At 49.9% G+C, this 22,860-nt stretch overlaps 1 protein-coding gene across 1 annotated transcript in view; it reads left to right on the top strand.

The window, feature by feature from the left end:
• Positions 1–22,860, top strand: part of LOC309543844 (protein mono-ADP-ribosyltransferase PARP10-like) — a gene marked incomplete at its 5' end in the record, with an annotated part of 102,487 nt that overhangs the window by 68,632 nt on the left and 10,995 nt on the right. Inside the window, 4 exons of the mRNA XM_082276266.1 lie at positions 11,891–12,103; positions 14,687–14,798; positions 15,616–16,538; positions 18,291–18,465. Coding sequence (XP_082132392.1) covers positions 11,891–12,103; positions 14,687–14,798; positions 15,616–16,538; positions 18,291–18,465 — 1,423 coding nt within the window. The remainder of the gene's footprint in view (positions 1–11,890; positions 12,104–14,686; positions 14,799–15,615; positions 16,539–18,290; positions 18,466–22,860) is intronic.

The raw sequence follows: 22,860 nt of genomic DNA, 5'->3' as shown, positions 1-22,860 counted from the left end.
CAGGTTTTTCCCTGCAATGATGATTTTCAGCGCGCTGTTAAGGAACAATGGCGCAATCTGCGCAAACCTTTTGCTGTATCAAGTAGGTTCAAGCTGCGTTATCCTTTCTCGCCTTCCACTGATGAAAGGTGGTGTGTGCCACCCCCAGTGGATCACACAATTGCGGTTTTAAACAAATCCACTGCGATTCCTGCAGAGGATTCCCCTGTGTTCCGTGATGCCACGGATAGGAGATTGGAGTCTCTTGCCCGTCATACTTATTCTGTTACGGGTTCTATGCTTAAGGCTCTGTTTGCCTCTCTCATGGCGGCCCAGGCGATCGCAAGTTAGACGCAGATGCTTAGGCGCGTCCTAGTGGCCGATTCGGCCTCGCTGGCGACCCTGGATATGGTGGATCAAATCCACCAGGGTGTCATGTATCTGTGTGATGCGGACTTGGACCTAGTCCCGTTGGCTGCACGTGTGCACAGCGTGGCGGTGTTGTCTCGCCGCCTGGTTTGGTTGAAATGTTGGTCGGTGGACCAGTCTTCACGTAAGACCTTAGCCAATCTGCCTTATGATGGGTCTCGCCTTTTTGGGGAGTCCTTGGATGTGTTGATTAAGGGGATCACCGGAGGTAAGAGCACTCTCTTGCCCCATTTCCCCAAGGCTAAGGGGGCTTCTGGGAAGAAGCATGCTAATTTTCGGCCCCCTCAGGGGTCCTTTCGTGCCTTTCGGTCGCACTACAAGGGCAAACCGTTCAAAGGTCAAGGCTCTCAGAAGAAGCCCTGGTCTGGTAAACAGAAGTCCGGTCAATCCGGATCCGCAGCCCATAACAGTGCGGCCTGAAGGGGCGCCCTCACCCAGTTTTGGGGTGGGGGGACGCTTGCTCGGTTTTCTTCAGCCCTGGTTGGCCCGCGTGCGGGACAGATGGGTTCAGGAGATCGTTCAATCTGGTTACAAGATCGAGTTTCTCTCTCGGCCGGAGAGCAGATTTTTTCCCTCAAATCTTCACCTGTCTCCAGAGCGTTTACGGGACCTGCACCTGGCGGTGCGCGACCTGAGGGCTCAGGGAGTGGTAGTTACGGTGCCTCATCGGGACAGATTTCGGGGGTTTTATTCCAATCTGTTCACCGTGCCCAGAAAGGAGGGCAAGGTTCGTCCAATTCTGGACTTGAAGGCTCTGAACCGCTCTGTGCGGGTTCGCAAGTTCCGCATGGAATCCCTGCGGTCGGTGGTGGCTGCCCTGGTTCCGGGGGAATTCATGGCCTCCATCGATTTGAAGGATGCGTATCTTCACATCCCCATTTTCGAGGGTCACCAGAGGTACCTTCGATTTGCCATTGCGGAGGATCACTACCAGTTCGTGGCGTTGCCTTTTGGTCTCGCCTCGGCTCCGCAGGTCTTCACCAAGGTGCTTGCACCGGTTCTGGCATTATTGAGGGCCCAGGGCATTTCTGTCCTAGGGTATCTGGACGACATTCTGGTTCGGTCTGCGACCAGCCAGGGTCTGGAGAAGGACCTGTCTGTCGCGATGCAAACTCTGCAGGAGTTTGGTTGGACGATAAATTTTCCAAAGTCGACGCTGAGTCCGTCGGTTCGTCTTCCCTACCTGGGAATGATTCTGGACTCGGTGCAGGCGAAGGTCTTCCTGCCGGAAGACAAACTCAGAACTCTTCAGGAGGAAGTCAGGTCCCTCAGGGACGTTCCGCACTCGTCTCTGCGGACGTGCATGAGATGTCTGGGATTGATGGTCTCGGCCTTCGAGGCGATTCCCTTTGCCCAGTTTCACACGCGGGGTCTCCAAGCGGAGGTCCTGTCCATGTGGGACGGGCGACCTCAATCTCTGGATCTTCAAATCTCGTTGAGTCATCGCACCAGAAGAGACCTTCTGTGGTGGCTCCAGTCCCCGATTGGTGTCCGGGGGCAAGTCGTTTCGTCCTATCTCGTGGACGGTGATCACCACGGATGCCAGCCTGTCGGGCTGGGGTGGTGTTCTGGGCGTTCTGTCCGCCCAGGGGACTTGGTCGGAGGCGGAGTCCTCCCTTCCGATCAACATTCTGGAATTGCGTGCTATAAATCTCTGTCTTCATCGCTGGACGGACCGGCTGCTGGGCTGCCCGGTTCGGGTGCAGACGGACAATGCCACGGCGGTGGCCTACATCAACCACCAAGGGGGCACCAGGAGTGCCCGAGCGGCTCGAGAAGTGGCCGACATTCTGTCTTGGGCCGAGGCTCATGTCCCGGCGATAACGGCGGTTCACATTCCGGGGGTGGAGAACTGGCAGGCGGACTATCTGAGTCGCCAGACCCTGGATCAGGGGGAATGGTCTCTCCACCCGGCTGTCTTCCAGATGTTGTGCGCGAAGTGGGGTCTTCCAGATGTGGACCTGTTCGCGTCTCGTCTCAACAACAAGGTGAGAAGGTTCGTGGCAAGGACACGCGACCCTCGGGCAGACGCGTCGGACGCGTTAGTGGCCCCGTGGCATCAGTACAGGCTGATGTACGCGCTTCCACCGATTCAGTTGCTGTCCAGGTTCCTTCGCAGGTTACACTCGGAACGCAGCACGGTGATTCTTGTGGCACCGGACTGGCCTCGCCGGTCCTGGTACGCAGACCTCGTGATCTCCTGTCTCAAGGACCGATATACCATCCTGCTTTACAGTCGCTGGCTTTGACGGCCTGGCTGTTGAGACCGAGGTCCTGAGGGGGAAGGGTCTCTCCCCAGAGGGCGTTCATACCTTGATCAACGCGAGGAAGTCTTCCTCGGGGAAGGTTTATTACCGTACTTGGAAGGCCTATTTTGCTTGGTGTGAGTCCAGGGGATTTTCTCCCCGCACGTACTCGGTTTCCCGAGTGCTGTCCTTCCTTCAAACGGGTGTCGATCAGCGTTTGGCGCTGGCTACAATAAAGGGTCAGGTGTCTGCGCTGGCCGTTCTGTTTCAACGTCCCGTGGCTTCCAACTCCTTGGTTGGCACTTTTGTTCAGGGTGTGCGGCATCTGGTTCCTCCTAGGAGGGATCCTCTGCCCCCTTGGGACTTGAATCTCGTTCTGTCTGTGTTGCAACATGCTCCTTTTGAACAGATCAGGGAGATCTCGTTGTCTATGTTGTCCAAAAAGGTCGCCTTTTTGGTGGCGATCACTTCGGCTCGCAGAGTGTCGGAGCTGGCAGCTTTGTCCTGCAAGTCTCCGTATCTGGTTGTTCATTTGGATAAGGTGGTCTTGCGACCTAATCCTTCTTTTCTTCCGAAACGAGTTTCGGAATTCCATCTTAATGAGGATATTGTCTTGCCTTCGCTGTGCGCGAAGCCTAAACATCCAAAGGAGGTGAGATTACATTCTTTGGATGTTGTTCGGGCGATAAGGGTTTACCTTAAATCGACTGAGTCTTTTCGAAAGACGGCTTCCTTGTTTGTTCTTCCAGAGGTTCCTCGGAAGGGCATGGCGGCGTCGGCCTCTACCATCGCCAAATGGATCAGGCAGACCATTGAACAGGCGTATGCTTTGCAGGGGAAGGTTCCCCCTGTGCCTGTGAAGGCGCACTCTACTAGATCTCTGAGTACGTCTTGGGCCTGTCGTCATGGGGCTTCTGTAGCCCAGGTGTGTAAAGCGGCGACTTGGTCGACCGTGCATACTTTCACAAAATTCTACAAAGTAGATGTTCAGGCATCTGCGGATGCTTCCTTTGGCCGCAAGGTTCTTAGTGCGGCGGTTCCCTAGGGTCCCTTGTGGGGACCACTGGCTGTTGGGATAAGTTTTTTTATCCCCTGGTTATTTGTTTTTTCCTGGGTTGTTGCTCCTGTTGAGCACCTGTTTTTTCCTGTTGCCCAGCTGGGTTCCTTCCTTTGGTAAGGTTCCTTTCTTTGATGCGGAGACTGCGTTGCCTTTTCGGCGCGGATGCGTTTCCCACCCCTCATGTTTGCACTGCTTTGGGACGTCCCCATATGTGACGAATATGAAGAGGCGGCGACTGTCGGAGGACGTAAGAGAAAACGGAATTTTTGTAAAATCTTACCTGTAAAATTCCTTTCTCTGAGTCCTCCGACAGTCGCCGCCCCCGCCCCTCTTTTGGGGTTTGGTTGTATACTCTACTGCTATTCCACTAAAACTGAGATATGGTTGCAGGAAGTAGGAGGGTATTGACTGAGGGGACCACCCCTTGAGGGTGGGATATGTTAAAAGCTTTAATGTTAACATATTCTGTTGCCTAGCTACTCCTTCGGAGCAAAGTCTAATACCCCCATATGTGACGAATATGAAGAGGCGGCGACTGTCGGAGGACTCAGAGAAAGGAATTTTACAGGTAAGATTTTACAAAAATTCAGTTTTAGCTGCCCACGAAAGAAAACGTATACGGAAGTCACGCCCGCAAATGAAATAGCTATTCAAACCACACATATGAGTTATCGCCGCGATCGCCAGAGCAAGAGCAATAATTAAAAAAAAAAGAGCTACTCACTAACCCTAAACTGGTAACCGTTAAAAAATTTTAAAGCGTGGCCTGTGGAGATTTTTATTGACCGTAGTTTGTTGCCATTCTGCGGGTGTGCGCAATTTTAAACCTTAACATGTTGGGTATCTATTTACTTAACGTGACATCATCTTTCACAATATACAAAAAAAATGGGCTAACTTTACTGTTTTGTTTTTTTTTTTAAATGCAGTGAAATTTAATTTTTTCAAAAAATGGCGTTTGAAAGACCGCTGCGCAAATACCGCATGACAAAATATATTGCAATTACCGCCATTTTATTCTCGGGAGTCTTTGCTAAAAAAATATAATATAATGTTTGGGGGTTCTAAGTAGATTTCTAGCAAAAAATACTGATTTTAACTTGTGAACAACGTGTCAAAAATAAATAAATAAAACCTATGTGGCTCCCAGCCAGAGTAAAAAAGCTATAAATAATAAGAAAAGAGCTTTTAAAAAAATATAAAAATGAAGGAAAGGAACACTATCATTGTTTAATTGTTACAAAGAATATAACCGAATATGTAAAAAGGAAATCAGGGATGCAAAAATTCAAAATAAACGACAGATTGGAAAAGATAGTCGGACCAACCCCAAAAAATTCTTCAAATATATTAACAGTAAAAAGGTGAGGTGTGAGCATGGAGGCCCTTTACACAATAACCAGGAGGGGGTGACTGGGGACAAAGAGAAGGCAAATTTATTAAATACTTTCTTCAGCTCTGTATATACAAAGGAGCATGGGGGAGCTCATGACCATAATGGGGGTGGCAGTGACACAGCCCCAAATGATCCACAATGGCTCAAAAGTGATATGGTCCAGAAATATTTAGACAGAATGAGGGTGGATAAAGCGCTTGGACCAGATGGCATCCACCCACCCATCCTAAAAGAATTGAGCGCTGTAATTTCTAAGCCTTTGTTTCTAATTTTTAGGGACTCGTTAAGGAATGGAATAGTACCACTGGATTGCTGTAGGGACAATGTGGTGCCTATATTTAAAAAGGGTTTAAAGTCTTTGCGAAGTAACTATAGACCTGTTAGTGTAACTTCTATAGTCGGGAAGATATTGGAGAGTTTAATAAAAGACCACATAGATGAGTTCTTGCTGGAAAAAAAAATATTTTAAGCAACAGACAGCATGAATTCATGAAAGACAGAAGTTGTCAAGCAAACCTGATTTCTTTTTATGAGGAGGTAATAAAACCTTGGACAGAGGGGTGGCTGTGGACGTGGTATACTTGGACAGAGGGGTGGCTGTGGACGTGGTATACTTGGACAGAGGGGTGGCTGTGGATGTGGTATACTTGGACAGAGGGGTGGCTGTGGAGTGGGTATACTTGGACAGAGGGGTGGCTGTGGATGTGGTATACTTGGACAGAGGGAGGGCTGTGGACGTGGTATACTTGGACAGAGGGGTGGCTGTGGACGTGGTATACTTGGACAGAGGGGTGGCTGTGGATGTGGTATACTTGGACAGAGGGGTGGCTGTGGAGTGGGTATACTTGGACAGAAGGGTGGCTGTGGATGTGGTATACTTGGGCAGAAGGGTGTCTGTGGATGTGGTATACTTGGACAGAGGGGTGGCTGTGGACGTGGTATACTTGGACAGAGGGGGGGCTGTGGACGTGGTATATTTGGACAGAGGGGGGGCTGTGGACGTGGTATACTTGGACAGAAGGGTGGCTGTGGATGTGGTATACTTGGACAGAGGGGGGGCTGTGGACGTGGTATACTTGGACAGAGGGGGGGCTGTGGACGTGGTATACTTGGACAGAGGGGGGGCTGTGGCCGTGGTATACTTGGACAGAGGGGGGGCTGTGGACTTGGTATACTTGGACAGAGGGGTGGCTGTGGACGTGGTATACTTGGACAGAAGGGTGGCTGTGGATGTGGTATACTTGGACAGAGGGGTGGCTGTGGATGTGGTATACTTGGACAGAGGGGGGGCTGTGGACGTGGTATACTTGGACAGAGGGGGGGCTGTGGACGTGGTATACTTGGACAGAGGGGGGGCTGTGGCCGTGGTATACTTGGACAGAGGGGGGGCTGTGGACTTGGTATACTTGGACAGAGGGGTGGCTGTGGACGTGGTATACTTGGACAGAAGGGTGGCTGTGGATGTGGTATACTTGGACAGAGGGGTGGCTGTGGATGTGGTATACTTGGACAGAAGGGTGGCTGTGGACGTGGTATACTTGGACAGAGGGGTGGCTGTGGACGTGGTATACTTGGACAGAGGGGTGGTTAATGATTCTTACTCTGAATGGTGTGAGGTTATCAGTGGTGTACCCCAAGGTTCAGTGTTGGGACCCTTACTTTGTAATATCTTTATAAATGATATCGGGTCTGGGATGAAAAGTACCATTTCAGTCTTTGCAGATGACACCGAGCTTTGCAGTGGAATAACTTCCATACAGAATGTCTCCAATTTACAAGCTGACCTCAGTCCACTGTTTCATTGGTCAGTGTGACGGGAGTCACTTTGGTTGGGGTGCCTGTGGAACCCAGCTTACCTTAGAGAATCCCAGCTGACCTTACCTTGAGAAATCCGTCTCTCAGGTCCCTGGGCCCCTCTTATGTGTAAGTCACCCTGTGCCTATTAGGGACACAGGGTGCCCAAGAAAATAATGGACTTAAATGACACAGAATATGGTTTGGATTACTTCAAATGGGAGAGTAATATTTATCAACAATATCTCTCAAGAAATATGAAGATTTATTCCCACTTTACACTGTGAGACCTATAGCCTGTTGCCATGAAGTCTGTGACTCCTAAATAATCAAAGCAATGCTTGGATGTGTATTCCATGTACTTCAATGTAGGAGATGGACAGACTGTCACTGATGGTCCCTTCCTATTGTCTGTATAATAAGGTGTTCTGGGTTTATACTTAGGATAATGTGTCATTTTGTATTTGTTTTAGCCTTGTTGCTGGCAGTCTGGTCCTCCAGGCTGGTGTAAGTTTGCTGAGTTAATTCGCATGTCAATGATAACCTTGTCTAGATGGGATTAGCCATGAGTCAGCTGTACCTCGTTATCTAACCATTGTGTGATGTTTTGGGTAAATATTCGGCTCATTGTTCATGTAGTGACTGACATACCTAAGTGTATAAAAGTCTGTTTCTTGTTCAATAAAGGAGTTCGTTGTTTTCAGATACATACAAGCTAAGTTATCGGCTAGCTTTGTATGTAGGACGGCTGGAATATCTATCTATGTTCAGACTGGAGGAAGCTGTATACTGACGGAAGCCCACAAACACAGTGTGGGTTAGCAGTTCCGTTACAGTCAACTATGTGGCAAATGAGGTTTAATGTTGATAAATGTAAAGTTATGCACTTGGGGGCTAAGAATATGCATTATACATACTAGGGGGAGTAGAACTAGGGGAATCCATAGCTGAGAAGGATCTGGGGGAATCCATAGTGGAGAAGGATCTAAAGGAATCCATAGCGGAGAAGGATCTGGGGGAATCCATAGCGGAGAAGGATCTGGGGGAATCCATAGCTTAGAAGGATCTGGGGAAATCCATAGCTTAGAAGGATCTGGGGGAATCCATAGTGGAGAAGGATCTGGGGGTATCCATAGCGGAGAAGGATCCAGGGGAATCCATAGCGGAGAAGGATCTGGAGGAATCCATAGCGGAGAAGGATCTGGGGGAATCCATAGCTTAGTAGGATCTGGGGAAATCCATAGTGGAGAAGGATCCGGGGGAATCCATAGCGAAGAAGGATCCGGGGGAATCCATAGCGGAGAAGGATCCGGGGGATTCCATAGCGGAGAAGGATCCGGGGGATTCCATAGCGGAGAAGGATCTGGGGGAATCCATAGTGGAGAAGGAACTGGGGGAATCCATAGTGGAGAAGGATCTGGGGGAATCCATAGCAGAGAAGGATCTGGGGGAATCCATAGCGGAGAAGGATCTGGGGGAATCCATAGCGGAGAAGGATCTGGGGGAATCCATAGCGGAGAAGGATCTGGAGGAATCCATAGCGGTGAAAGATCTGGGGGAATCCATAGCGGAGAAGGATCTGGGGGAATCCATAGCGGAGACGGATCCGGGGGATTCCATAGCGGAGAAGGATCCGGGGGAATCCATAGCGGAGAAGGATCTGGGGGAATCCATAGTGGAGAAGGATCTGGGGGAATCCATAGTGGAGAAGGATCTGGAGGAATCCATAGCGGTGAAAGATCTGGGGGAATCCATAGTGGAGAAGGATCTGGAGGAATCCATAGCAGTGAAAGATCTGGAGGAATCCATAGCGGAGAAGGATCTGGGGGAATCCATAGCGGAGAAGGATCTGGGTGTCCTGGTAGATCCTAAGTTTAATAATAGCATGCAATGCCAAGCTGAGGTTTCCAGAGCATGCAAAGTCCTTTCTTGTATAACAGAGGCATGGACTCCAGAGAGAGAGATATCATCTGTACAAATCATAAGTAAGACCTCATCTGGAATATGCAGTTCAGTTTTGGGCTCCAGTTCTTAGAAAGGATATCGGGGAACTGGAGAAAGTGCAGAGAAGGGCAACCAAACTGATAAGAGGCATGGAGGAGCTCAGCTATGAGAAAAGATTAGAGGAACTGAATTTATTCTCTCTTCAGAAGAGGAGATTAAGGGGGGATATTCTCAACATGTATAAACTATAAATACAAAATGGGGGATATGATCTCCATGTATAAATACCTAAGGGGGGATATGATCACCATGTATAAATACATAAGGGGTCCATATAGTGAACTTGGTGTTGAGTTGTTCACTTTAAGGTCTACACAGAGGACAAGGGGGCGATCTTTACATCTAGAGCAAAACAGATTTCATCTCCAAATACGGAAAGGTTTCTTCACAGTAAGAGCTGTGAAAATGTTGAATAGACTCCCTCCAGAGGTGGTTCTGGCCAACTCAGTAGATTGGTATAAGAAAGGCCTGGATTATTTTCTGGGTGTACATACTATAAATGGGTACTAATACATTTATAGGTAAAGTTGATCCAGGGAATATCTGATTGCCTCTCGGGGGATCAGGAAGGATTTTTTTTCCCCTGCTGTAGTAAATTGGATCATGCTTTGCTGGGGTTTTTCACCTTCCTCTGGATCAACTGTGGGTATAGGATTGTGTATATGGGATTGCATGGTTGGGTTTTCTTTACTGTTTTTTGTTTTTTTATTGGTTGAGCCGAATGGACTTGTGTCTTTTTTTAACCTGACTATGTAACTATGTACGTGGAAATCGTACATTTCATGGTGTGAATCCATGTTTTTTGGTGGCTAGGATCTTGGCTTTCCTTCAAAGAGGTATCGAACAGAAGTTGGTCTTGGGTACTATTAAAGGCCAAGTGTCTGCCTTGGCTGTGTTTTTCCAACGTCCTTAAGCCTCGAATGCGTTGATTCGCACTTTTGTCCAAGGGGGTCCTTCATGTGGCCCCTCTGAGGCGATCCCCGTTACCTCCATGGGATCTAAATTTGGTATTGTCTGTTCTTCAAAAACCTCCTTTTGAAAAGATTAGGGAGATTCCTCTGCTTACCTTGGCTCAGAAGGTTGCCTTTTTGGTGGCTGTTACTTCTGCTCGCAGAGTCTCTGAATTGGCAGCGTTTTCCTGCCATTCGCCTTGTTTGGTGGTCCACAGAGATAAAGTGATACTTCGACCTAGTCAGTCGTTTATTCCTAAGGTGGTTTCTGATTTCCATCTAAATGAAGACATTGTGCTGCCTTCTTTATACCCTAAGCCCAAGCATCCTAAGGAAATTACTTTGCATTCTTTGGATGTAGTTCGGGCAATATGGGTTTACCTGGCAGCTACTGAATCTTTCAGGAAATCAGATTCTCTTTTTGTCCTTACGGAATGACCTAGAAAGGGATTTGCTGCATCTGCTGTGACCATTTCTAGGTGGATCAGGCAGATAGTGATACAGGCTTATTTGCTGAAGAGTCCGGTTCCACCTTTCCCTGTCAAGGCGCATTCTACTGGGGCACTGAGTGCTTCTTGCGCTTTTCGCCATCAGGCGTCAGTGATACAAGTTTGCAAGGCGGCAACTTGGTCGTCTGTGCATACTTTCACAAAATGTTATAAAGTAGATGTGTTGGCATCCTCGGATGCTTCTTTTGGCCGCAAGGTTTTGCAGGCTGCTGTTTGAAAGAGACTTAGTCTCTTTGAGGGTGTTTGTCCAGGTGAGCTCCTGTTGTTCCTGGTTGAGCTCTATATTCTCTGGTTGGCTAAAGTTTTTAGCCTTGTTGGGACTTACATTCTTTTTCTGCATTGTTTTTCCACCCCTCATGCAAATACTGCTTTGGGACGTCCCAATGGTCAAAAATTATATGAAGCTGCGTCTGTCAATGAACGATAGAGAAAACTGGATTCTTGACTTAACGTAAAATCCTTTTCTCGGAAGTTCATTGACATACGCAGCACCCGCCCCTCTATCTTGAGTGGGTTGGGGTTTTTCCTCTAAACACTGCTTGCAACGAAACTGAAGCCTATAGCAGTGTGTGTGGGTGTATGCCTGCAGGGGCGGCCCCATAAGCGTGGTAAAGCTTTTTCCTGCCTAGTGTTCTACTCATGTAGGGGGCAGCATAACCCAATGGTCAAGAATTAAATGGAGCTGCGTCTGTCAATGAACTTCAGAGAAAAGGATTTTACAGTAAGACGAAAATCCAGTTTTCTACATTACCATGGGGGAGGAATGGAGCCAAAATGTGGCCTTCACAAGTGGCCATATTAGAGAAGAAGAGTTACATAGACCATAATTAGAGAAAATGGGAAGGAGATCTCAATAGACGAGTCTTGTTCTGAGGTTTTACTGGTACCACATCTTGTAATATAAGACACTGGAAAATAGGCAATACCTTACCAAGAGGACCTACTAGGACTTTAACGGCACCACACCAAATTAAAGATAAAAAACAATAATTTTATTATACAAAACCCTAAAAATGAAAGATTAAAATTTTATGTCAGAGATCACGGTATGGTTTCCAAGGTCAGTACAATTGCAGATGATGCCATTATATTGTATGGGGTCCCAGGTGATCACAAAGGGGATCTCACATAAGATTCTTCATCTCCTACATGTTACGTAGGACAAAAGCCGCTTCCTCAGGGAGAAATGACATATCTCTGCTGTTGATAGTATTACATATAACTTGTTCGCAGGGATTGAGAGCTTGCAGCCGCCATGTAGTGGAGATATTCAGACATCACCAATAAGAAAATATGGAAATTGTATAGAACGGATACAGCAAATCTGTAGTAAACCCGTTAATGATCCCAATGCTTCATTACTGTCTTACTAAATCCTCTGGGCGTCCACCAATAGAAAATCCCCCAGCATCCATCCTGGGACTCGAGCTTGATGGCCATGTTTCTGGTTAGGTTCTGTTGTGGGTGGGTTGGGGGGGAAGTTCTTGATGTAATATTGATTGTGATATTTCTACATCTTTCAGGTTGTGGGTGACACTGTCTCATGTAGGACGACAGTGGAACTGCTGCAGCACGTCGTGTCTTCGCTCTCCTCCCGCACCATCACACTGGAGTACCCCTGGGTGACACATTTTCTGGTGGGGAGTGAAGGGAAACGCATCCTGCATGACACAGAGAAGCAGCATCAGTGTATCATCAGCACCCCACAGCTCTCTGGGAAGGTTCTAGATTGTGAGGTGAGTCCTCTCTGCTAACATTAAAGGTTTCTTTTTCTGTAGATGGTGATGGTGGACAGGGGCTGCCTCCTTAGAGAAACATTTACCTCCTGGCGATCTCTGGAATCTGTGACCTGATCTGCATGTTCATTCTGTGTCCGTGACTGTGGAAGTATTGGATGGTGATGACCTCCGGCTCCTAGTTTTCTCAGAATAATATGGTGCCTTCTACATCCTCTTATGTTGCTTTGTATCGACAAAGGTGGCCAATCACGGTTCAGAATTTATCCTAATCAAGCGATGTGTGGCTCTGTCACCATTCTTCTAGCTGGAACATTTTCAGCCAAACATTGACTGCACCCATTCAGGTGTATCCCCAAAATCCGATGTATCCCCCTAGTCCCAATAAATCCCCCTAGTCCCAATTTATCCCCCAGTCCCGATGTGCCCCCTAGTCCGGATGTATCCCCCAGTCCCAATGTATCCCCCCCCCCAGTCTGAATGTATCTCCCAGTCCTTATGTGTCCCCCAATCCAATGTGTCTCCAGTCCGGATGTACCCCCCTAGTCGGGATGTATCCCCCAGTCCCGATGTAAAATTGGATCGTCCTCTGCAGTTGGGGCATTGGGATCGCCATCTGCGGCCAGGGGATTGGGATCGCCCTCTTCAGTCGGGGAATTGGGATCATCCTATGAGGTCGGGGGATTGGGATCGTCCTATGAGGTCGGGGGATTGTCCTCTGTGGTCTGGGGAATTGGGATTGTCCTCTGAGGTCGGGGAACTGTCCTCTGTAGTTGGCGGATTGTCCTTTGTGGTCGGGGAATTGGAATCGGCCTCTGAGGTCGGGGGATTGTCCTCTGTGGTTGGGGGATGGGAATTGTCCTCTGTGGTTGGAGGATTGGGATTGTCCTCTACGGTCGGAGGATTGTCCTCTGTGGTCGGGGGATTGTCCTCTGCGGTGGGTGATTGTCCTCTGTGGTCGGGGGATTGTCCTCTGTGGTTGGGGGATTGTCCTCTGCGGTCGGGGGATTGTCCTCTGTGGTCGGGGGATTGTCCTCTGTGGTCGGGGGATTGTCCTCTGTGGTTGGGGGATTGGGATTGTCCTCTACGGTCAGGGGATTGTCCTCTGCGGTCGGGGGATTGTCCTCTGTGGTCAGGGGATTGTCCTCTGCGGTCGGGGGATTGTCCTCTGCGGTCGGGGGATTGTCCTCTGCGGTCGGGGGATTGTCCTCTGTGGTCGGGGGATTGTCCTCTGCGGTCGGGGGATTGTCCTCTGCGGTCGGGGGATTGTCCTCTGCGGTCGGGGGATTGTCCTCTGCGGTCAGGGGATTGTCCTCTGCGGTCAGGGGATTGTCCTCTGCGGTCGGGGGATTGTCCTCTGCGGTCAGGGGATTGTCCTCTGCGGTCAGGGGATTGTCCTCTGCGGTCGGGGGATTGTCCTCTGCGGTCGGGGGATTGTCCTCTGCGGTCGGGGGATTGTCCTCTGCGGTCGGGGGATTGTCCTCTGTGGTCGGGGGATTGTCCTCTGCGGTCGGGGGATTGTCCTCTGCGGTCGGGGGATTGTCCTCTGTGGTCGGGGGATTGTCCTCTGTGGTCGGGGGATTGTCCTCTGTGGTCGGGGGATTGTCCTCTGCGGTCAGGGGATTGTCCTCTGCGGTCGGGGGATTGTCCTCTGTGGTCGGGGGATTGGGATCGTCCTATGAGGTCAGGGGATTGGGATCGTCCTATGAGGTCGGGGATTGTCCTCTGTGGTCTGGGGAATTGGGATTGTCCTCTGAGGTCGGGGGATTGGGATCGTCCTATGAGGTCGGGGGATTGTCCTCTGTGGTCTGGGGAATTGGGATTGTCCTCTGAGGTCGGGGAACTGTCCTCTGTAGTTGGCGGATTGTCCTTTGTGGTCGGGGAATTGGAATCGGCCTCTGAGGTCGGGGGATTATCCTCTGTGGTTGGGGGATGGGAATTGTCCTCTGTGGTTGGGGGATTGGGATTGTCCTCTGCGGTCAGGGGATTGTCCTCTGCGGTCGGGGGATTGTCCTCTGCGGTTGGGGGATTGTCCTCTGCGGTCGGGGGATTGTCCTCTGTGGTTGGGGGATGGGAATTGTCCTCTGTGGTTGGGGGATTGTCCTCTGCGGTCAGGGGATTGTCCTCTGCGGTCGGGGGATTGTCCTCTGCGGTCGGGGGATTGTCCTCTGCGGTCGGGGGATTGTCCTCTGCGGTCGGGGGATTGTCCTCTGCGGTCGGGGGATTGTTTTCTGCGGTCGGGGGATTGTCCTCTGCGGTCGGGGGATTGTCCTCTGTGGTCGGGGGATTGTTCTCTGCGGTCGGGGGATTGTCCTCTGCGGTCGGGGGATTGTCCTCTGCGGTCGGGGGATTGTCCTCTGCGGTCGGGGGATTGTCCTCTGTGGTCGGGGGATTGTCCTCTGCGGTCGGGGGATTGTCCTCTGTGGTCGGGGGATTGTCCTCTGCGGTCGGGGGATTGTCCTCTGCGGTCGGGGGATTGTCCTCTGCGGTTGGGGGATTGTTTTCTGTGGTCAGGGGAATAGTTTGGATGTTTGGGAGATTTCATTCCATTTCCTGATCATTGTGTCTTCTTGTGTCTCCCAGCACATCGATCCCTGGAGTTTTGTCCATGGCACAGCCGCTGCCACAACGTCTTCTGTCCAATCTATGGTCACGGATGAGATGTCAGACAATCTGCTGCTCCAAGCCGACATGGGTAATCCTCCTCATTCGTCTCCCGGGGTTATACAAAGAATGGGAGGGAAGCAGTTTGGTAGGAAGGGAATAGTACTAAAATCTGCCCCAGTAGCACAGCCTATGGTACGCCATTGATATTATTACCCCTGCTGCTGCCATACTGTAGGTGGAGTCTACTGAAATACAGACCGTCCTCTTCTAGGCATGCCCTGCCCCTTTTCAGAGTGGAGAGTTGAACTGCTATATATGGTGGGTAATCTAGCCATTGGAGGGAGGAATCAGAGTTATTTATCCAGGCCTGGACTGGCAGTCTGGCCTCTCTGGTTGTGGCAGAATTGATTGGTGGAAAGTATTTCTGGGCAGCTGGTTTAATATGAATCCAACCTGCAGGCCCAGGTCAATGGTAGCTTAGCAACTGAACTCCTGTAGTTCTGACCCCAGCCCACTTCCTACAGACCAAGCAAGCCTTACACAGGTCATTTTCCATGGAATCGGACCTTACTGTTTGTATAATTTAATTACTCTTGGGCATATCTAGTATATATATATATATTGCCTTATACGCCCTTATTAGAGAGACGCATGCTTGAATGGAGGAGTGTGTGAAGCCGCTGCCCGTCCCCTATGACAACGTTGTCAATTTTAGGAAAGAATTGGTGAAGGTGTATTTTCACATATTTTTATAGTGTTTGCATTTTTCTACAATAAAGTCATTTTTTAATATTTGGCGCTCTGTGATGAATTTCGTGAGGCTTCTTCCTCTTTATTCTTCTAAGCCTTACATTTCTGCCTGGAAATATACCCTAAGAGCTTTTCTTCTGATTTCTCTCCGGCAGAAGGAATAAAGAGGTTTGCCTCCCTTTTGAAGAGCGAAGAGAAACCCAGTGACATTCCATCCAGTGAAAGCTCAACAACTATTGGTCAGAACATCCATGGAGAGGACTCAGAGGAAGACTTGTATACAGACAGTTCCTTGAAGGAGAATGACTCGAGCCCCTCTGAGATGAAGGATGAAGAACTGGACCAAGTCTATCAATTGTCCCGCAGGGAGTACCAAGACCAGGAACTGGATGAAGAAGCTCAGCTACTCCTAGCCATCCAGAGATCGATGGATACTCAGGGGCCCGCTGTACAGGAGGACGATGAGGAGCTCCAGAGAGTATTGGAGATGTCACTCATGCAGCACCAAACTCCGGATGCCGAAGAATCCTTCCAAAGAGCCCTGGAAATGTCTCTCCAAGACCAGACGGCACATGGCTACAATAGACCAATGAGAATGCTCCAAGATCCGGCTTCCTACAATAAAGATGCGATTACATTAGACTTGGTGGAGATCCGAGTTCTTGCTGGGGATGAGACCAGTATAGTGGTGGCAGGTACAGCACTCCGCAAGGCCATGACATCAAAACTGAACACGGTCAGCTTTGGAGGAATGGTTGGCGTACCGAACATCTCCCAGATTCTGAAAGCCCTGGAGATGAAGCACAAGGTGAAAATTACAAAGTCTGAAAAAGAACTACAAATACAAGGCTTTCTACATGGACCCATCCAGTGCCGGCAGGAGATGAGTGAAATCCTTAAAACCCTCCAGGCCAAGGCCGAGGCCAAGGCCGAGGCCAAGGCCGATGTGATGGATCTAAACACCGATGCAGATGTAGAAATGATCGATGTTCCAGACACCTCGGAGGAGTATAAGTGTGTAGTCCAACCCTTCATGAACACTCTACAGGATCTGAAACCCTTTATTGACATCCTGCAGGTGAGCAGATCCAACCCGTATTCTTTTACCCCAGTGATACTGCCCTTAGTATTACCCCATCCATACTCCTCTCTGTCCCTGTATAGAACACTAGATGGGGCAGATCCAACCCGTATTCTTTTACCCCAGTGATACTGCCCTTAGTATTACCCCATCCATACTCCTCTCTGTCCCTGTATAGAACACTAGATGGGGCAGATCCAACCCGTATTCTTTTACCCCAGTGATACTGCCCTTAGTATTACCCCATCCATACTCCTCTCTGTCCCTGTATAGAACACTAGATGGGGCAGATCCAACCCGTATTCTTTTACCCCAGTGATACTGCCCTTAGTATTACCCCATCCATACTCCTCTCTGTCCCTGTATAGAACACTAGATGGGGCAGATCCCATATCTGTCCAGGCATTGGTGGACCCAGCAGGTATTGTGGGTGAGGTGCAGAATGATGTTCATCAGGAGCCTCTACAAGGATGTCTGGGGGGGTTCGGTGCCATGGCAGCTGACGTCTATGAATATATATATATATATATATAATACGAGACTGATAAGCAGCGGAGTAGTCTATAAACAAGTGGTGGGCGGAGCATCGTGTAGGCCAAGCTCATGGAAGGTGGCTGACAAATTAAGAAGACAATTTGGGGTTGTATACAGAAATAGCCCCTCCCCCCCCCCCCCCCCTGTGACATCAGAGGCATTTTGGAGCTGCTGCCGCCTTCCATGAACTTTCTCTGGGAACAGAATGCCCAACCTCAGGAAACGGATGGCAGAACCCCACACAGACATGGCAGCTGAATGAGGGGGGTCACCGCTTCCTAAAATCTTATAAAATAGACAGTGTAAGCTCTATACAGTACTGGGGGCGTGTCATATTGCTGATCAGGTGACCCTACGGTTATACCCCTATAGGGCACTGTGGGCGTGTCATACTGCTGATCAGGTGGGTAATGTGGGTGTGTCATACTGCTGATCAGGTGGGTAATGTGGGTGTGTCATACTGCTGATTAGGTGGGCGCTGTGGGTGTGTCATACTGCTGATCAGGTGGGTGCTGTGGCCGTGTCATACTGCTGATCAGGTGGGTAATGTGGGTGTGTCATACTGCTGATCAGGTGGATACTGTGGGTGTGTCATACTGCTGATCAGGTGGGTACTGTGGGTGTGTCATACTGCTGATCAGGTGGGTACTGTGGGTGTGTCATACTGCTGATCAGGTGGGTGTGTCATACTGCTGATCAGGTGGATACTGTGGGTGTGTCATACTGCTGATCAGGTGGGTACTGTGGGTGTGTCATACTGCTGATCAGGTGGGTACTGTGGGTGTGTCATACTGCTGATCAGGTGGGTAATGTGGGTGTGTCATACTGCTGATCAGGTGGGTAATGTGGGTGTGTCATACTGCTGATCAGGTGGATACTGTGGGTGTGTCATACTGCTGATCAGGTGGGTACTGTGGGTGTGTCATACTGCTGATCAGGTGGGTAATGTGGGTGTGTCATACTGCTGATCAGGTGGGTAATGTGGGTGTGTCATACTGCTGATCAGGTGACCCCACAGCTCCCAGAGCAACAAATCAGACTCCAGATTTTATTTCTCTTTCTTATTATTGGGTCTGAGGTTCGGGGGGGGGGGGAGGGTTGACTGGTTTGGCCCAATAACAGCCATTATTGGCTCCTACAAAAGAAGAATGAATTATCTCCAGTTATTTCTGTCCCCATAATGATATTGTCACCCTGGTGTCACCGATCACACAGGTCCAGAAAGTCCACAATCCTCTTCTGTACAATCAGTATCAGCTGAAGAAGCTGCGGATGGTGATGACCGACCCCAACAAGCCGGCGGAACGCATTCTGTACCACGGCACCAACGAGACCAGCGCCAAAGAGATCTGCCACTCCGGCTTCAACCGTAGCTTCTGCGGAAAGAACGGTAATGACCCCCCCACCGCTGACACCCCCATACTGTACAGTGATGTCCCCCCCACTGCTAACACCCCCATACTGTACAGTGATGTCCCCCCCACTGCTGACACCCCCATACTGTACAGTGATATCCCCCCCACTGCTAACACCCCCATACTGTACAGAGATGTCCCCCCCCACTGCTAACACCCCCATACTGTACAGTGATGTCCCCCCCACTGCTAACACCCCCATACTGTACAGTGATGTCCCCCCCACTGCTGACACCCCCATACTGTACAGTGATGTCCCCCCCACTGCTAACACCCCCATACTGTACAGTGATGTCCCCCCCACTGCTAACACCCCCATACTGTACAGTGATGTCCCCCCCACCGCTGACACCCCCATACTGTACAGTGATGTCCCCCCCCACTGCTAACACCCCCATACTGTACAGTGATGTCCCCCCCACTGCTAACACCCCCATACTGTACAGTGATGTCCCCCCCACTGCTAACACCCCCATACTGTACAGTGATGTCCCCCCCACTGCTAACACCCCCATACTGTACAGTGATGTCCCCCCATACTGTACAGTGATGTCCATCCACTAACACCCCCATACTGTACAGTAATGTCCCCCCCCACCGCTGACACCCCCATACTGTACAGTGATGTCCCCCCCCACCGCTGACACCCCCATACTGTACAGTGATGACACCCCCCCACCGCTGACACCCCCATACTGTACAGTGATGACACCCCCATACTGTACAGTGATGTCCCCCCCCACCGCTGACACCCCCATACTGTACAGTGATGACACCCCCATACTGTACAGTGATGACACCCCCATACTGTACAGGGATTGTGTATCTAGGAGTGTGTATGTGTATATATATTAGGCATTTTTTCAGCTGGAACTTGGCGGCTCCGGTCCTCCCCTCCCCCGCTCATCGCTATCCCTCATAAACAGAAAAGAATGGCTTCTGTGTTTACAAGTGACATCACCCACCGATCCGATCTCCCAACGGCACCCACCGATCCGATCTCCCAACATCTCCCACCGATCCGATCTCCCAACATCTCCCACCGATCCGATCTCCCAACATCTCCCACCGATCCGATCTCCCAACGGCACCCACCGATCCGATCTCCCAACATCTCCCACCGATCCGATCTCCCAACATCTCCCACCGATCCGATCTCCCAACATCTCCCACCGATCCGATCTCGCAACGGCACCCACCGATCTGATCTCCCAACGGCACCCACCGATCTGATCTCCCAACGGCACCCACAGATCCGATCTCCCAAGGGCTCCCACCGATCTGATCTCCCAACGGCTCCCACCGATCCGATCTCCCAACGGCTCCCACAGATCTGATCTCCCAACGGCACCCACAGATCCGATCTCCCAAGGGCTCCCACCGATCTGATCTCCCAACAGCACCCACCGATCTGATCTCCCAACGGCTCCCACCGATCTGATCTCCCAACGGCTCCCACCGATCTGATCTCCCAACGGCTCCCACCGATCTGATCTCCCAAGGGCACCCACCGATCCGATCTCCCAAGGGCACCCACCGATCCGATCTCCCAAGGGCTCCCACCGATCTGATCTCCCAAGGGCTCCCACCGATCTGATCTCCCAAGGGCTCCCACCGATCTGATCTCCCAAGGGCTCCCACCGATCTGATCTCCCAACGGCTCCCACCGATCTGATCTCCCAAGGGCTCCCACCGATCTGATCTCCCAACGGCTCCCACCGATCCGATCTCCCAACGGCTCCCACCGATCCGATCTCCCAACGGCTCCCACCGATCCGATCTCCCAACGGCTCCCACAGATCCGATCTCCCAACGGCACCCACAGATCCGATCTCCCAAGGGCTCCCACCGATCTGATCTCCCAACAGCACCCACCGATCTGATCTCCCAATGGCTCCCACCGATCTGATCTCCCAACGGCTCCCACAGATCTGATCTCCCAAGGGCACCCACCGATCCGATCTCCCAAGGGCACCCACCGATCCGATCTCCCAAGGGCTCCCACCGATCTGATCTCCCAAGGGCTCCCACCGATCTGATCTCCCAAGGGCTCCCACCGATCTGATCTCCCAAGGGCTCCCACCGATCTGATCTCCCAAGGGCTCCCACCGATCTGATCTCCCAAGGGCTCCCACCGATCTGATCTCCCAACGGCTCCCACCGATCCGATCTCCTTACAACCCAGTATTCTGTTGGCTTTGCTTGCAGCGGGTTGGCATTGCATGCCACTGCCAAGCCTGTTGTCTACCAGTACCCCTAAGTCCTTTTCCATCCTAGACTCACCCAGAGGTTCCCCCCCTAGTGAGTAGCTTGCTTTCTGGTTTCTGACGCCCAAATTTATTACCTTACATTTTTCAACATTAAACCTCATCTGCCATGTAGTTGCCCCCCCCCCCCCCCCCACCCCATTATTTTGTTCAGGTCTGCTTGCAAGGTTTCCACATCCCGCATAGAAGATATTGGCATGCCTAATTTAGTATCATCTGCAAATACTGAGATTGTACTAGATTGGCATGCCTAATTTAGTATCATCTGCAAATACTGAGATTGTACTAGATATCCCCTCCTCTAGATCATTTATGAATAAATTAAACAGGATTGGTCCCAGGACAGAACCTTGGGGGACCCCACTTTCCACACCCGTCCAATCCGAGTACTCCCCATTAATCATCACCCTCTGTACTCTCACCTGGAGCCAGTTCTCTATCCAGGTACTCACCTTATGGTCCATACCTACCTTCCTTAGTTTGTACGGAAAGTCCAGATACACCACATCCACAGACCTTCCTTTATCCAGATACACCCCATCCACAGACCTTCCTTTATCCAGATACACCCCATCCACAGACCTTCCTTTATCCAGATACACCACATCCACAGGCCTTCCTTTATCCAGATACACCACATCCACAGGCCTTCCTTTATCCAGATACACCACATCCACAGGCCTTCCTTTATCCAGATACACCACATCCACAGACCTTCCTTTATCCAGATACACCACATTGACAGACCTTCCTTTATCCAGATACACCACATCCACAGGCCTTCCTTTATCCAGATACACCACATCCACAAGCTTACCTTTATCCAGATACACCACATCCACAGACCTTCCTATATCCAGATACACCACATCCACAGGCCTTCCTTTATCCAGATACACCACATCCACAGACCTTCCTTTATCCAGATACACCACATCCACAGACCTTCCTTTATCCAGATACACCACATCCACAGACCTTCCTTTATCCAGATACACCACATCCACAGACCTTCCTTTATCCAGATACACCACATCCACAAGCTTACCTTTATCCAGATACACCACATCCACAGGCTTCCCTTTATCCAGATACACCACATCCACAGGCTTCCCTTTATCCAGATACACCACATCCACAGACCTTGCTGTGCATAATGTTCAGAATGATAGGCAGAGGCGAATAAAGGAGTTCAACATATGGCTTAGTAAATGGTGTCAAGAGCAAGGATTTGGCTTTGTTTCTCATGATAGCTCTACTTGGAATAGAAAGGAACTGTACAAAAAAGATGGTTTGCATCTTTCTCTCAAAGGAACAAATGTACTTAGTGAACAACTAGGAAGGGGGGGCAAAAGAGTGAAAATACAAGAGTCCAATTGCCCCCCGAAACAATGCCAGAACAGGTCAGAAGCACAGAGGTTAAGAAATGATAAGCTCAGAGTCCTGTCTACAAATGCTTGCAGTTTAGGTAAAAAAATCAATGAACTTGGGTCAATAATGGCATCTGAGAATGTAGATTTAGTGGCTGTTACGGAGACATGGTTTAATGAAAGAAATGACTGGGACATAACCATACCAGGGTACTCTTTATACAGAAGAGACAGAGGAGGCAAGAAAGGAGGAGGAGTGGCCCTGTATGTGAAAGACAGCATTAAATCTAACCTAATACAAGTTGGTGAGGCCAACATAGAGTCAGTTTGGGTTACGTTGCAGTTTGCTAATCATGCAGTAACTCGTGTAGGTGTGATATATAGACCACCTGGTCAAGTTAAAGAACTAGATGATCTACTAGTTGAAGAAATAGCTAAAATGACAATGAAAGGAGAAGTTATCATTATGGGAGATTTCAATCTTCCAGATATAAACTGGAAAACCAAAATAGCAAGTTCTACCAGGAGTACAGATATTCTAAATTCCCTACTGGGGTTGTCTCTGCAACAAGTGGTTGAGGAGCCAACCTGGAGGGAGGCCATTTTGGATCTGGTATTCACAAATGGGGATTCGGTATATGATGTCATTGTAGGCGAAACCTTGGAATCTAGTGATCACCAGTCAGTGTGGTTTAATATAAGAACTGTGAAAGAGTCACACCACACAAAAACA

The sequence above is a fragment of the Pelophylax lessonae genome, assembly GCF_965119305.1.
Source record: "Pelophylax lessonae genome assembly, contig: HAP1_SCAFFOLD_420, whole genome shotgun sequence".
Taxonomy (NCBI): domain Eukaryota; kingdom Metazoa; phylum Chordata; class Amphibia; order Anura; family Ranidae; genus Pelophylax; species Pelophylax lessonae.
Note: the sequence above shows the minus strand (reverse complement) of the source record. Positions and strands in the feature narration are given on the sequence as shown.